Raw genomic sequence first — 17,168 nt, 5'->3', positions numbered from 1 at the left:
TTAGGTAAATAAGCTTTTAAGTACCCGTTATGTCCTCTCTTGAAGGCTATTATCCTTTCTTTTCAGAGAATAGCTTGATCTAATAAGTCTTTTCTGTGTCGGCTAATGTGTTCAGCACACAGGATCAGCCAACTGGTTAAAAATTTCATTTTTCAATGATGAGTAGTAAGAACCATCCCGAGCCTTAAGATCTGGACAAATAACTGTGCTTAGGCTGCTAGCTCACCAGCCTCTCAGCTGTTCAAATACAGATTTGCATCAGCAAGTTGCTCAACAGGAAGAGAGTTCATGCTCAGGATGCTTTTTCCAGTGAAGTACAGTTTGCTGGAAGCCAATACCAAGGTATTTCTTAGCTGTTAATAGCAAGCTATTTAATAGACAGCACTTGGCATCTTCAGTGACCATTTTTGCTTTAGTGAAGGGCTGGAAGTTACAGCCTCAGCTTTCAGTGTGCTTGGTGCACTACCTCACAAGGTCAGAGACAGAAAGAGGTTCACAAAGAACTGGCACAAGGGGTAAAATTCTTACAGGTGAGGACATACCATGTCATGCTTCCAAAGGACTCAGTTTTGACTGGCAGATCTTAAGGAATCATAAATCAAAGATGCTTGTAGTCAACACATTGAAGGTTTAAAGACAGCATAAATTTCAAGCTGCAGGCTCTCCCAAACCTTCACTTAAAGTGTCTCCTTGCAGATACCACCTGAATGTAAAGCAGGCAGTGTAAGGAAAACACCTACAGAACTATAGAGACATGCTATAAAAGAGAAGGCATTGTCACTTCCCACTGTCATAGGAAATCCATTAAGCAGCTGTTTCATACAGCGATGACAGGGTCACATGGAGCTTTGAGTGTTTAATAGAACGTGTGCCTGTAATTCCCCCATGCGTCATTTCAAACACAAGCATTCATTAATTTGGTATAGGGATTATACAATTTGGCATCGGCTATAGCATGGAACTGGACTCCACACCCCTGGGAGTCTTTTCTAGCTCTGCCTCTCAGCAAAATAAGTGACAGTAGTTTTGTTCTGAAAACTGGCACAATGAAATCCACCCCAGCAATTTTGCAGGAAAGGTTTTTACCCAATGACAAGAAGCATAGTCTTTAATTTATGAGTTTTTAAGCCACCAAGATAACCTAATATTGTGTTGCCTGCCTGAAGTAGCAGATAGCCCCAAATGCCTGACTGCTGTTTCAGCTGCCCCCCCTTACCTCAACAGGTATCAGCACTGAACCCAGACAGCTGATTTCCTTAAGAAAAATATTCTCTTAAGCGCTCCCATCCCACAACTATAAACTTGTACTCTCACTTTCCAAATGCCATCATTTTCCACTACTCTCTGCATTGTATTCAAAGCTTCCTTTTCAGAATAGCTGGAACAAGCCCTGGAACCTAAGAAAAGAGACTTGCAATCCCCTAAAGACAAAAAAATGAGCAAAAGCCTAACTTAGACCAAATCGAAAATGAAAATGCACAACTTGTCCAACAGTAACTACTGTTAAACTAATGTTTAGGAAAACTTCAGTTTTATAAAACATACAAGATCTAACAATCTCAGGCACCAACCACAAGCATGTCAATGCAATTCCATGTTCATAACTAGTTTTGCAGAACTTTTTCCTACTTCCAGCACCCTCCCCTCTAACAAACTGCAAAACTTATCCATTAACTCTGCTCTAAGAATAAAGGAAACTCAAATCCTTCCACACAATAAGTGAGCAGGGGGTACCACAGGCCAAGCCATGTGCTCAGTCAAATGTCACCAGAAGTGAGGCGGGGTACTCAAGATCAAAATTTCACTCTGCAGTTTTAACTTAATCAACAATTCTGTAGACAGATGAAAAGGAAACATCATCCTCCCACATGGCTTTATTATTAACAAGGTGCCAGCAGTAAAAAAGAGTAAAGTTTATGCTTATATTACCATTCATGACTATAAAGCAGTGACATTTTAGCAAAACCCAAAGAGAATTCACTTCAGTAAGAGACAATCACTGAAGTATTTCAACTCGCACTATTCTTTAACAGCTGCTCATACCTCTTCTCTCCAGGAAGAATTTACATAGGCTCATTTCCTGCCTGAAGGAAATACCCATTTGGGAGAATGCTATAAAGTCACTTTAGCATGAAACAGTGAAATGAAACAAAACAAGAAATTTTTCTCTCTCCCACCCCCAACTCAGTAGTTCTCAAAACGGATGGAGCAGAAAATTGAAATTTGGCAAGAAATTAAAACCTCATTCAGAAGAGCTCTTCTGTACTCCCTCAAAAAATGCATTTTAATTTGACTGAGTTAGAAGAGTTTGCAAGTGTTGTTTCAGAAGCATGCAGTATGAGCTGTATAAAACTTTAAGGGGTGAGAGGTGGAAGAAAGATTTAGCTAATTTGGTGAGAAAGCAAATCAGTGCTCTGAGTTTACTCTGTACTTCATTCATGGATGGGATTCATGAAGCTTTTAAGACTTGAAGACAACTGTCCCCTGCAGCGTGCAGAACCAAAGAGATGCAAGAAATCCTTGCACAATGTGTTAGACTAGTTTTGTGGAAGTTGATACAAAACCAAATGTTTTGTTTTTTTTTTTCCCCAGAGTGAAATTTCTTTAATTGCAACAAAATCTGTGTTAAGCAAAAAATCTGTGTGCAGTAATGCACAAGAAAACAGCAATCTTTAAGAACCTTGGGGAGTGGTGAAAGAAGGGACCCGGGAAAAGATAAAAGTTGGTGTATGTTGCAGTTATTGAGTAGGGGTGAAAGGAAACACTGGATTTTTCCTTTTTGCACTCAGATCACTGTAAAATCCTACCTGCTTGTATTACGTGGCAGGACCACATAATCTGGTTAAATACAAGGAACACATGGGTTCTGATGATTAACTTGAGAACCCCAAACATGAGCAGTGTTTTGAGGCAAACTTCACACTCAAGCAACTTAACGAATCAAGCTTAATCCCATACCAAGGTCAGTCTCTTTGTATTAGTACACAAGAGCAACATGAGAAACACTGAGGCAGCATCACACCCTAGTGAGGTACCTGTATCTCTGCTGTCAATTAGCTGTATTGCCACCATTCGTTACAGTGACCTTGTCTTATTCAAGTCAGACAAGTTTAATTTTCTTAGTACAGCTCCCTACATTATCATATGCATCATTTTGCGCATCAGAGGTACCCCATCTCCTCTCATACACCCATGAGCAATGACCTTCTGGTCAAGAGCCTGGACTGCTTGTCAGCCAGAGACTTAACCCTGCTGCAGACTTTCCTGCACAGCTGCCAGAAAAACAGACAGAGCTTCATGGGTTTTTAGAAATATCAAGGCTGAACTCCCTTAGGTGAAGTCACAGGAAACTGCATCAACTTTGAGAGCCAAGTTCTTCGTATCTGCATCTCAGTTGTTTGACTCTAAAGGGGGTACAGGGTAATAGGCTAAACTCATCTGGAAAGTCCCGGGATCCTGAGATTTCAAAGATTTTGCAATGCCAAATTTCTCTGCTCCAACAGCTATTCTTCTACACCCACAAAGCTCTCAAGTCTGTCTCTCCGTATTAAGAAAGTTTAATAACACCAAATTTACAAGAGCTCCATTAGCATGTCCACAGCTAAATTTACTGCCACAGAGATTAATAACTGATATAATGCATTTTAAGGGAAACCTTCCAAGAAAATTTAACCAAAATGCTGATTTTCATCATTTACACACAATTAGCAAAAGGACTCTGTTACTGCCCATCATTTTAAATAGCTCCAACTTTCATTAAAAGATTACATCTCTAGACACTGACTTGGTGGGCAAGCTGCTAACACTTAGAAATAAAGCAGATGCTGCCAAGTTTAAATAGACAAATGTTCTGGGGAAGTTGATTCTCTCCAAGACTTTTTCAGCTGCAGAAGGAAGAAGCCTCCCAGGCATGCATTTGTCAGTCAGCATATACACCCCTCAGGTGTGCTCAGGAGCACAGCACATTCACATTTCCCAGCACCAGCCAAGATATTTGCATTAAATTTAAACTATTTAAATAGTATTCTTGAGAAATTAACATGTTAAACCTTAATCAGTCCAGGAACCTAGAAGTACTGGAAGCAACTGCCACAGGAAATTGTGAACTACTTCTACATGAAACTCCCTGTGTAGTTTTTTTCTTACTACCCCCAAATAGCCAAAAGCAGCAGGAACTGTCTCTGCCCCCCCTCAAATGAGCTGCAAGGCAGCCACACCACTTGACTAACAACGATGTATTCTTCCCAGCCAGCCTCTTTCACCACTGCTTGCCTTTATACGTCCTCAGTTTGCTTCCTTGTGCATTTTATCCTCCTTCCTATCAAAGAGCAAACAACAGAACACTAAACAAAGACACACGCACAGCTAAACACCTTTTGCTGAAGACCAACTCTAATTTAGTCCTGTTCTAGTAGGGCGATAGTATCAAAGGTCTTAAAGAAAGGAGATGTGCCAGGTATTCGAAGGAAGGGGAGACTGGAGGCAGGAGTAACCTGGCTATTCAGTCTCACTCAGGAATACACAAGATATATTAGTCTGCATCCAACCAGCTGAGAACCTGTGGTACTAAGAATCAACCACAAGTGCCCAAGCAGACCAAAGCACTATGAATGACCTCTAGCATTTTTTTTTTTTTACATAGATCTACCTTTGCCCAAAGTTGATTTTATACAAGCTTTAACATAATGCAAAACAACAAAAAAGGCTTTTCTACTAACTTTAAGTGGAAGAAGTTTACAAATGAGTACACAAAGCAGATCTTCCAATGAACTAACAAGCCTGAATACTGGGAATATAGTGTAGGCATTAAATTTGTTTAGCTAGGCTAGGGAGGAGGAGTGGGAATCCGCGATGAAATGCTAAAACAAAACATATGGCACCAAGACTGAAGTCTAAACACTCCATTTAGTCCTCCAGCAGTTACATATAGTGTAATATTTTTCCTGAATGGGTTTTAAATAGTTAGGCATATGAAACTGGCTGCAGCTAGCAGATAAGACTCACAGGTACCAGTCAACACCACACTACAAAAAAAAAAAAAAAAAAAAATTGCCATTGAACTTCCATGCTTCCCATTCCAGTTTTCACATCCAAAGACTCTGATCATACTTGGTGAGTACTTAGAGGCTTCTCTATTTCAATGGCAGCGCTTTTTCAGAACAGAAGATAGCTACACCAGCACAAGATGAGCAAATAAATTTGGGGAAGCAGAAATCTTAAGCTTAAGAAGTTCCTCTATACCTGCAAAAGATAATTTTCTCCCACACAGGCATACATATGTACAGCTTTCAATGAACATGTTAGAAATCTAAATATTCAACTCCAAAAGATCCATGCATTTGAAAGCAAAGCCCAACTCAAAAGCTACATGAACCACAGCCATTAAAAACCCTAATCATTCAGGAAACGGTGACTTCAATTTTCAATTTAAGCTTGATTTCTGAGGGGATAAGAAACTCCCACCACATCTGCTCGTGCAGCCTGTGCTGTCCTCATCGCTACAAAGGAATCTGTCAGGGGAGGAAGGGCCCAGGATCAGAGCAAGGGAGCACTCCCACCACTAATTTATCTTCTGTTTCTGGCACAGACTGCTCACAGCAGAGAGGATGCTCCTAAATCAAACGGCCACAGCCAGAACTGCTCTCATCTTTCCAAAAAAGTAGCAAAATGAGAATGACCCAGTTCCAACCAACTTCACTACTGCTACCAGCATTTCCAACAGGAATTGCTGGATCCAAGGGAACCTGCGTGTGCAAGGAGCTGATCAGCACAAGCAGCATGAGGCAGAATCTTTTTTCTCAGGCTTCACAAAGGAGACTGCAGCAATTTATATGCAATCCACTCTTGGAAGACCACCTTCCCAACCACCAGCACAGACTACATTTTTCTTTTTACATGAAAATTTACATGTCTCAGAGGCAGTATTCACCTGCAAAGACTATCACTACTCTAGAGGCACATTTCATAGAAATGCTTTAGAAATTGCTTCTTTGACTCCACCTCCATTTTATCTTTTTTGACAAGAAAGTCAGGTTCTGATCCTGAGCAAGGCTCCTTGATTCAGTGTACTAGAAGTTATTTAAGCCTGAGGAGGCTACTCAACCATTACTAACACTAATCAAGCATAATCACAGGCATTAATCTATACCTTTATAGTTGCCTGAGTCATTCCCAGTGCTGAGTAATCCTTTAGCCAGAATGAAGAGGGCAGTTTTGCAGAAGTTCTCTTCACAGGTAAAAAACTTGCTCTTTTGGCTCCTGCACTAAAATGGTATGGAGCCATCCACATCAAATAAGAGCCACATATGGCTATTTTCAGACAAAACCAGTACAAATTAAGGAATTAAACTACACATGGCTTTCTTTTATCCTGATGTGGAAAAAATAGCTGAGCTAGTAACCTACTAAATGGTGGACTCTAACTTTATAGAGCAACATTTCTCATCAGGGAACACATTAAATCTTTTGAAAGCACCAGTGCAAGATTCACCTCTTTCCACACCAGGACGTCTCTTTGTTCCCTGCTGAAAGACTTTTACAGCTCCACAGAAGAGAGCTCAAGAGAAAAAAAAAAACAACACATCAACCCTTGAGGCTTACAGGAGACATGAAGCAGGAGGCAAGGCAGTCCAGCTCAGTTAACACAGTGACACTGCGTCCCACAAATCATATACATGCTAGGAAGGTTGCGTCACATCTCCATCCAGGACACTGGCAGACACACCAATGTTTGAAATGAGTAAGGGGGAGGGGGGAAGGGAAAGTTAAAAAGAGAAACCATATGTTTGCAATACACACATTTCAGTGTACACTCCATTACACACCAGAATGCCAACACAATCCTTCGGCAAGCAGGCAACATCCAGAAACTCAGTTTACAGAGGGACAGGGGAAAAGACACGGAAGAAATTAAATACTTCTCTCTTGATTTCTCCTAAAGTTCTGTCGGTTAACATGAGAAGACAGAACATCGCTGCTCCTCCTAATACTTTGAGGCTGCAGGATATGCGTCCCCAGCAGCAAGTTCTCCTAAGTGCAGAAGTGCATTTATATTCCCTTTTGTTCGCATCCCACCCTGCTCCCCAGCTACAAAGAGGCAGACTGTCCATTTGCTCCAGCTCAAATCCTTGCTTTGTGCTACCAGAACATCCATTTGCAGGCTCCCAAAAAGCATCTTCTACACACACAGCCCAGGTCCCTTTCCCAGAAAAAAATGGGTGGCAGGTTCACTCCCTTTCTCCCAGCAGGTTTATCTCCTGCTCCTCAAAGAGCTTGAACATCATCCTCACCAGGGTTCATTTTCCAAAGGAGGTTTAAAGGGTTTATCTGCAAGATTAAGTCTTACGGGGAGTTTGTCTGCTTCCTAAAGCACTGCTGCTCCCACTGAGCAAAGGGAGAGGACAAAGCCTGATCCTACAGGGATCTTCAGAAGGATTTCCCCCCCTCCACAGCTTTAGTTCCTTCCTACTCTTAAACAATGCCAAGAATCTAATCTCTTGAAACAGTATTCTCACAAACTCTCCCACCCTCCTTAACAGAGAACAAGCCTCCCCATGAGGCAGAGATGGAAGGCCTGGGCATGATAGCACTATGTCATTTATAAACTGCAAATAAAAGCACTCCACAGAGACTACTCTAAAAATCAACCTCCTTCCTTCAGGAGCCTTTGGCCAGGAGCCTGCCCTGCCACCTCCTACTTTATTTCATGCCTGCGGAGGGCAGAGCAAGACAGGAGGCACTGACCTTAAGAGTCACTTGTGGCACCACCTCAGATGTGTCACACACTCGCCCTAGAGCAATATATCCCTCAAATACACACCCCGGCAAAATGGTTGACAGAGCCAATAAATCAGTACAGCGGGAGGCCTTTGGTAACTGTGCAGTTTGAAGTCAAGAGAGAGTGAGGAAGGGGTAAAAAAAAAAAAAAACATTAAATGGAGAGAGCAAGGGCTGGGGCTTCAAGCTGCAAGGACAATGAATGAAAATGCACAGCAGCAGCAAAAACCCAGGATAAAAGGCTTGTTCAGCAGGACTACAAAACCCCGAAGCCCCCAAAGCAATGCTGGGTTCCAAAACTGTTAATAGAGAGGTGGTTACCCTCCCAAAACGAGTGCGGGTGCCCTAGAAGGAGAGCACCCCTGTAAGCTGCGGAGTGTGCTACTGCATACCAGGGTAACAGGCAGACAGAAGAGCCCCAACAGCGTGGACGAACCCTTTCCCGCTCACCCCGGCGTGACGATATACGCACCCCCATAAAGGAGCGGGAAGCAGAGGCTTGAGGTGATCCCCTGCCTGAGGGGTCCACCCCAAGCTTCTGCTACGGATGGGGCAGACCCATGCCCCGCTCTGTGGGTCCCGCACACTCGTGGGGGGTTGCAGTCCCCAACACACGCACAGGGTGGCTGCAGAAATGGAGCCCCAGGCCCGTACCCAACCCGTGTCGTGCGTGTGTGTCCCCAAACACGCACACCCCAATGCAGGGCGACCGGGACCCACAGACTCCCCCTCGGAGTGGGGATAGACCCCACACTACATATTGCCGTCGCAAATAAGGGGAGACGGGAGAGACCCCTCCTCAGTGAGGGGTCTCCCAGAACCTCACACCCCACAGCGGGGCGCAGACCCCCCTCACACCCTCCACATACACACATCGCCGGGGAAGGGAGACACGGACACACAGAGCCCCATTCCTTGACGGGGCTGTGTGACAGGATCCCCTCTCAGCTGAGGGGGGTCAGACCCACACACACACTTCCCTCAGCGGAGAGATCCCCCCAGCCCCACACAGCCCTCACCCCCTCCACCGTGCGCACAGACGCCATGTGACGGCCGAGCGTCCCCGTCCCGCCCTGCCGCCGCTCACCGATGACCTCCTGCAGCTCGTAGTCATCCTTGTTGATGGACCAGGGCAGCGCGCTGGGGTCCTCGGCCATGGCCGCGCCGCGCCCGCCGCCAGCCCGCCCTCCGCGTCGCGAGGAGGAGCGCCGCGCAGGAGCGAGGAAGCGGAGAGGCGCTGCCCTACCCCGCGCCGCCCGACACCCAGCCGAGCCCCCGCCAGCAGCGACTCCCGCAGCCCCGCCGCCTGCCGCTACCGCCGGCCAAACTTTGCCTGCTCCCTCCACCTGCCCATGCCCAGAGCGACCTGACGTCACCCGCGCACGCCGGCGACACCGCCGAGCGCACGCCCCGCCCGCCACAGCGGGGCTCCGCCCGGCGCCATCTTGAGCGTGGCGCCCCTCCGCCGCCGCCACACCGCGCTACCCACGGCTTGCTCGGCTGCCGCCACCGGCCTCCGGAGATGGACCGGTACGGCGGGCTGCTGAAAGCGGGCGGCGGGGCGGGGAAAGTCGTTAAGGACAAGAAAGGGAAGGGCGGGGATGCCACACACAAGATGGCGGCTTCACACACCTTCCGCTCCCTCAGGCAAGAGGCGGGAGGGGCTGCCGGTTTAAGACCCACTCCGGGTTACGATTGGCTGCCAACGGCCGAATCTGTAGCTCCCATTGGCGGAGAGGCTGTCAGTCGCAGCTTGTCCTTCTCCGGGGTCCCTGCGCCTGCCGGGCCTCCGGTCGGGGCTGTGGCGGGAAGCGGTGGCCAAGGATGGGGCGGGCCGTGAGGGGAAGCCAGAGCAGGGAGGGTGGCAGGTGGTCCCGGGCGCAGCCCTCCAGCAGCCCTTCTCCCAGACGTGGTGACAGCAGCCCTGTGGTGTCTCGCTGGTGTGCTTGGACACATTATAACCCACCGTGAAGAAGGGTGGAAAGCGATGGTGTGCCCTTCCCCGGCTTTGGTCCAGGAGGGACGTTTTAATCCTGAGGCAGAGAGCCAAGCCACCGTCTTGCATTTGTTTCACCACCAGCCCAGCCCTGCAGTGAGCAGGTGTGGAGCCTGGCCCGGGCGCTTGGAGCATCTACATTCCATGTTTAAAAATAGGTCCCAGGGTTACGATGGGTATGGAAGGATCAAGAGGTCTAGCTTCCTCCTTGCCCCCTCTGAAGATAAGCAGTTCTCTGTTTTCCCAGCTGCTGGATGCTTCTGCTTGCTCCACACTGCAATTTCAACATGCATGGATATTTCCAACACCCTTATCCTACAATTCTTGACCCACAAGTCTGTAGCTGGAGCTTTGTTGATCTGAATGCATTCAGAAGTACAACTGGTGGACGGTGGAAAAAAAAAAATCAGATTAAAAGAGTGAGGAATATGAGGCTATCTGGTACCACGAAACACAAAGCAGATGTCTATATATTTAGGTTTACAGTGTTTGCAGTTTGGGGATCTGGTTTGGTGTTTTTTTCTCCCGATGTAAAATAGTGCATCTCTCACTCTCACCAGTCTCAATAGTAACCAGCAGGAGAACTGACTGAGAACGTCTGTATCAGCTTTCATTCTTCTTTGCCAGTCACTGTTCTTGTAGCTTGATGTCAGGCACTACTATGAGTCAAAGAACGTCAGTTATACATATTTTTAGCTTATTAGGACAAATTCCTGAGATGCCTCTGATGAACCAGGCTTTGTGGAGGGCCATCATACCCTGCCAAATGCATGGTCTGACTCCACTATTTGCACTTGTGCTACCTAATGCAGGACACGAAGTCCTTCCTTTTTTTGTCCTACAGGAGCAAGAAGCCCACAGCCCCATCCCACTCGCTGCTGTGCAGGCACTCAACAACGGCGGTCTCTGTCATAGGAGAGCTTCCAACTGAAAAGCTGTTTGTTTTTCCTACTTCTCTGTGTTTAACATTCCTCTGCTGAGCAATTTTTAATATTTGCTAAATATGCCTTAATTACTGCTCAGAACTGTCTCTGTGATCTTTTAACCGTGTTATAAAAGGAGTTTATATAGCAATTAAAAACAGGTTTTAGCCCAGAGCATGCACTCGGGTAGCCAGTGTTGTATTTCTGATAGCTAACAGCATGTTAAAATGGATCTGAGCCAGGCGTCAACAACAAAAAGAGACTTGTATATGCTGAATTTTACCACAGTGGTTTTTAAGTCAGAACCATATTTTGAATTCCCTTCTTTTGGGCCAAAAATCCTCCCCCTGAAGGCTGTGATAAAACTCTATTGATTCAGATCAATGGGGCAGGATTAGGTTCACAGTAAGCCTTGTTCTTTAAGAATTAGCGCAGACTTTGATCAAAATTGAAATTTAAAATTTTCACTGACAAGACCACCAGTAGCCACATAAGCATGCACAGATGAAGGTTGTATTCTACTTTTCCAGCTCTGCAATGAAAAATGCATGTCCATGTTTCAAACCACAATGTCTTGTTCACATAGAATCCTCATCACACAAATTTTGTACTATTTTGTAAATGAACTCAACATTTTGGGTCCCTCAGAAGTCGGGCATTGCTGTTGCATTCATCCATTCAGGGGTTGTTTTGCCCTGAGTCCAATGAGGGGATCAAAAATCAGAGCTATCTTCAACTAAGGTCTTAATCCTTTGCCCAATTCAGATCTCCAAGCATCACCTTCTCGTTTCATCGCTACTATTCTGCTCATCCTGCTTTTCCTGATTTCCTTTATTTTCTCAGTTTCAATGAAACTTATTGGCACTATCCAGCTCTTTTTCTTTTCTTCCCCATCCATGTAATATTTGCTATCATAAACCTGATGTTTAATGCATAGATTGGTGATTCTAATATTCATCACACAGATGTTACTACCTTTAGTACCTCTAAAGGATACTTGATGGATGATTTGCCTTATCGTCATCGCAAGTATAAACATAAACTAACTTAATTTACACTTGGGTTGTGGAAACTTGTCTAAACTCCAGTTTGCATGTCGAGGCACTGCAGATTTCACCTGTCTATTCATGTAGACTCTCAGGTGTATGATTTTCTTCTTGTTACAGCTAAAGCTGCTCTTTTAGCACAGCCATGCAGAGGCATTGCTGTCACAGTTCAGGAGTGTTTGGGGTCACAGCATTTGTTGCTGCATTCCTAGTTAAAGGCTTTTTAAAGCATCATAAACCACTGTTTGTAAGTGCCTGTGCATTAGCTACCACAGTTCTTGCAGACAATAGCAGTTAGTGTGCTTATTGAACTGCTTGGTACGGGCATGGTTTGCTGAAGAGAGGGGCAGGCCAACAATCCCTGGCTTATTGCATCCAGCGTAGGGCAAGCACGCGTCGGCAAGCAGAATGCCTGACCTTGTTTCACTTCATAATTTGACCACTGTTCTTTCTTCATGGCAACACTTTCAGGTTTATTGAAGGGACCTTGCTCCATCAAACAGCAGCTGATTAGTTAAAAGTACAAGGCAGTTTCCTCTCCAGCCAGCAAAGGCAGGCCCGGCACTTTATCTTTGGGGATTTCTCCTGGCAGCTTTGCTTTGGGGTTTGAGAAATAACTCAGGGAGCATGAAGTGGAGGGGAGCAGTGACTTAAAACCCTCTGACTGGAGCAAGTTTTTAATAACAGTTGTTTTCAAAACACAAGGCAAATGCCGGTCTAAACCGGCAGGTTTTCCTAAATGATCCTGTGTGCTACCATGGATCTCTACCCAGTCATTGAGTGCCGGTGTGCTAAAGTCATTTTAAATTCACCTTTGAGGTCACTTTGAAGTCAAGTAGCTGAAGGCCTGGTTATAACAGGTGGATTCTGGTTCTCACAGTATGTTTACAGAAACCAGCTTTTGCTCTGCAAGCACACTTCTTATCTCATCACCACTGCCTCAACAGAAACTCGGCACTCTTCTCCTACTTCCTCCACTGAAAATGTCCCCCAGATTTTAAGCTCCACGAAGCAAGCAAAGAGTTTATGACCAAGCCAAAGGTTTTTTTCAATTATTCTTCCCTTCTATGTTTATGATTTTTTAGTATACAAATTGAAAGCCAGTTAACCCTCTCTGTAACAAATTACAGCTTTGCTGCCTCCTTCCAATCCAATCTAATACAAGATTAATGCTAGGTTTAAGAAGTAGTTATAGCAAGATCTTAATGACCGCACACCTGAGCCACGGTTTAATAATCAGCTATTGCCGTGCTCTGGTTTACAATGCTGCTTTCTTCATACTGCTTTGTCTCTACAGAAGCTAATGAAAGACACTTCTGTGCCCATACCTCTTTTCACTCTGGGAATGTCACAGCTTCTAAGGACAGAAAGGTTTTCCCACTGGCCTCTTCTGTATGGGGTAAATCTCCATCATAAAACATTTTCTAAGCATTTGAGCAGAATGGGGAGGGGGTGTGTGTGTGAGAATGTGTTCCAGAGCTTTTTCCTTCATTGCTGAAAGTGTGAAATAAGCCTGGTGCAAGCATCCAGACCCTGCAGACATGCTGGTACACCTGGCCTGAGTCCTCTTTTGCAGTTGATGAAGGGTGACCAAGGCCTGTTCTATTACGTAAAACTTTGTGTGTGTATTTAAGACCATTTCAGACAGTTCATTATTCAACAAAACTATTACAGAAAAATATGCAGCCTGGACATAACTCTTGACAGAAATCAGTTTAGCAATGCCAGAGAAGATCCTCTCCTTGGCACCTGCGGTTGCAGTAGAGAAGTCCCAAGTATCTCTGGGTACTTCAGCCTCCTCCTGAGGGCTGGTGATGGTAGGACTGAATGCAGAGGGCAGCTTTTGGAGAAGAGACTGCTACTCTCAGGTGATACACCATAGATACTCAGTCTGCTGGGAGTGCTTGGACCCAATTTACAGTTGGCAAACTTCAAAGAAATAAAATAAAACATCTTTTGTGACATTACAATGAAGAAAGATTAATTCTTTTAAAAGGCAGTAAGAAGAGAAACCCAAGGAACAGAAACATAGGATCGAATAAGATTTCATTCACTTCTTGCCATCTGGGAATAAGATTTGTGAGGGAACATTGTTCTTATCCTCATAAACTTCTCAAACTAAGTTAAGGCCAGTCAAGATTGTGGTGCATATTAGCAGATTCTAATGACATGAGTTTACAATAATAGTCTAATAGTTCAGTGTAACAGTGACTCACAACTTATTACTTTAGTGATAGGAATGTAGAAATCTCATTTGAAAAAAAAATCTATTTGGATAGTTCGCATCCTTTCCTCCCTGCTCATGAATTCCTCTGTCATTGACTGCTGGCTGCTAAAAATAGGATCCTTTCTGTGTATCTCAAGTAAAGGAAAACCTAGAATCAGAGAGACAGTAGGAGGGCACCAGGTTTCTTACATACAGAGCCTTCAAGACATATTTGTAATGAACGCCCTCTGAGAGTGCAGGAATGTTTTTATAAGATGAGAACAATACCAGTGTAAGAAGGTATTTTGCAAGGAAGAAGGAGAAGAGTTAATGAATCACACCAGCTCCCAGCTTTGGTGTTTTGCACCATGGGGATGGAAGGATTCCTTTTTTTATGAGATGCAGGACCAAGCTCCAGTTTTGTCTTGGGCAAGCTGTTCCACTTCAGCAGCAGGAGAGGAAGCTTCAGGGAACAGCCCAGGAGTGGCCCCGTGGGCTGATAAGGAGCCACAGGAGGAGACTCTCTAGGAGTCACTTGAAGTACAAATCTCTTAAGTACAGCAGCAGGAAGGAGGAACTAGAAAGACACAAGTAAAGTATCTGCAAATTAAATGGATTACCACCACCACCCCTTCGAAAAAGAAACAAACCCACATGTCATCTCAGAAACAAACCGCTGAAGTGTGAAACCGTGCGGCAGGAAAAGCTGTCACAGAGAATCAGAAATGGATTTAATAGAGAAAAATTGACTACAGCATAATTTGTGCAGATTGCTAGCTGAGAGACCCACAGCTCTTAAAGGCTCAGCTATGGGCACCATCTGCAAAAAGGTGTGGAAAGCAAAATTTCATCGTTGGCAAGTCTATGTGTACTGAATGCTTCCTCTTCAATACCGGACAATTAAAATCAATGACAGGATGCTAGGTAACGAAAGAAAATCAAGACTGATCAATATGCATGACTTGGAGCTGAAGAAAAACCCGTCTGCTGAGAGCAACATGCTGATGAGGCGAGATTTCCAAGAACACAGATAGAAAATCTTAAGAGCTTCCATTCGTGATGCTCGATAAAACAATGCAGCTTGGCAGATGCTAGACTGCAGTGCTAGGAGAGGTGCAGTCACCAAGGACGCTAAAGAATAGCTGTTAGGAAAAAACAGGGAATATTCATTTCTAGACTAAATTGCTTTAGAGTCAAAAATGTGATGCTTCTCTTCTTTGCTTTTCTTTCTACAGATCTCAAAAGCCCTTTACTGATACTGAAAAATAGTCTTTTGCATACCCATGTGAGGTTTTAGAGATGCTGAAACACTGACATTTTAAGGCCAATGTCCATTTTAGTCCTCAGCTCAAAGCACTTTAAACCTCGTTTCCATGTATATTTCAGCTGGGGGTGTCTGCCAGAAATCGAACACCAAATTTTCCATGATTCAGTAGTTTTAAACCTGTCAACCAGATTTCTGAATGCTTTTGAAAATGTTGCTGTAAAGCATGGGGACTGCCATGGCTCTGGCCTGACAGGGAATGGCACACAACCTGCAGGTTTGTTCACCCGGTTTTCCCCTCCTGAATGGTGGTTTTTGTTTTGGAGGCAACAGATCATAAACTGGCACCCAAGCACCTTAGGACTTGCAGCTCTTCCACTGAGTTCTGCTGACACAAACAGAAGGCTGAAGATTAGAGCCAGAAAAATGCTGCAGAAACTTTGTGAAAGTTCACTTCATTGTCACCCCCACATTTGCCTGACTGTATTTCCTCTGATTCCATCCTGTTCCTAACTTTAGCATCCTAAACAGTGGCCTCATGACTTTGATTTCATTCAGAAAGGAAAGATTCATAGCATTGAGCCTACACATTCTCACTGGGCTTAGCACAAGGGTTTTTCTCCTCCTCACCTCCTGCCAATGCAGACCATATTCATTCCCACCTTCCAGTCCAGCCCCACCAAAACCCCAACCTACGCAAGACTAAGAACTGGGGAAAAGTGGAAACAAAGCCCCTCTGCTGGCTGCAGGCCAGGAGGAACCCCAGGGGCAGCTGATGGAACATTCTCCAGCTGAGAGAGGAGAAATCATGTCTGGTGGGCATAGGCAGCCCCAGCCTCTGCCACTGCAGGAGCAGCTTCATCAGTAGAAACAGGAGGAGGGAAAAGCACGTCACTAAGCCAGGCTCTGCTATGGGAACACAAAATGCATTGTTTCTAAATCAGACTTTGTAACAGCTTAAGACTCAAATACACCTTCAGTTAATTAAACCTTTGCAGAGCAGCACAGCTCCAGTTGATTCAACAATATTAATTCTCCTGAGTGTAAATTTTGCTACAAAATAAACAAGCCTTCTGGGTAGTGCTTGATGGTGGTTCATCATGACGTTGGGTTGGGTTCAAATGCTAGTGGAGATCAGCTGAACCAGAAATGGGTTTAACATAGCACCTGGGGAAAATTACCTTTAGTGAAGTATTTGTATACAGCACATGTCAGGTTGTGTAGTAAAACCCCAGCAGGTCTGACAGAGGTGCTTTTCAAGAAGCTCCATTAGCATGCTTTCCAGTAATGTGAACCTTCTGTTTGATGTTTACATTTACTGCTGCCTTAAAATATATTTCCAGGATGCTCACACAACATTTTCCCAGCCATTTTTTTATGTATAATTATATTTTCTTCCATATGCTATTTTTCTTCCTGTAAACGTGCCCTCTGGACCATGCAGGGTGTCAGTCATGATAAAGCAACTCATGTCGGCATGAAGGAAAACAGAATTTGATCTGTCAAGGGGCAATGCTTCATCTCACAGTCTCCATCTCTGAAGCTGAGAATGTTCTGCAGCAGTTACTGAATTTCACCAGGTAAACGCTGTCCTCCAAATAAAGAGGAAATGGCGCTGATGTTCTGCATCAAAGTGAAATAGAGGACTGGGAATATTTCTTTGGCACAAGAGGAACAACAGCTAGAAAAGACCTGCCACAGCTGGACCCCCTGACCTTGCCTGACTCTCACACTCAAATATAGGTGGAAACCATTAACTGCTCAAACACATGCAGACAGGTGGGTAGTGCAAAGTGGGACTCTCCTGGCAGGCTGCTCTGCCAGCAATTTCTATCTAGAGTAATGCAGTCAGGGATGGCTTCTATGTCACTTTCCATATGTTCACTCATAAAAGCCATAGCAAAGACATTCTTCGTATGCTTGGAATATTGTCCAGCAAGCGGCACAGCAACAGCCC

At 44.7% G+C, this 17,168-nt stretch overlaps 1 protein-coding gene across 1 annotated transcript in view; it reads right to left on the bottom strand.

Annotated features, from left to right (window-relative positions):
- OXSR1 (oxidative stress responsive kinase 1) overlaps window positions 1–9,077 on the bottom strand; it is a 93,143-nt gene extending 84,066 nt beyond the window's left edge. Inside the window, exon 1 of the mRNA XM_062621373.1 lies at window positions 8,864–9,077. Coding sequence (XP_062477357.1) covers window positions 8,864–8,933 — 70 coding nt within the window. The 5' untranslated portion in view covers window positions 8,934–9,077. The remainder of the gene's footprint in view (window positions 1–8,863) is intronic.
- Between the last annotated feature and the right edge of the window lie 8,091 nt (window positions 9,078–17,168).

The sequence above is a fragment of the Pezoporus occidentalis genome, unplaced genomic scaffold (genome assembly GCF_034315485.1).
Source record: "Pezoporus occidentalis ecotype Australia unplaced genomic scaffold, CSIRO_AGI_Poc_V1 ctg23, whole genome shotgun sequence".
NCBI lineage: Eukaryota > Metazoa > Chordata > Aves > Psittaciformes > Psittacidae > Pezoporus > Pezoporus occidentalis.
Note: the sequence above shows the minus strand (reverse complement) of the source record. Positions and strands in the feature narration are given on the sequence as shown.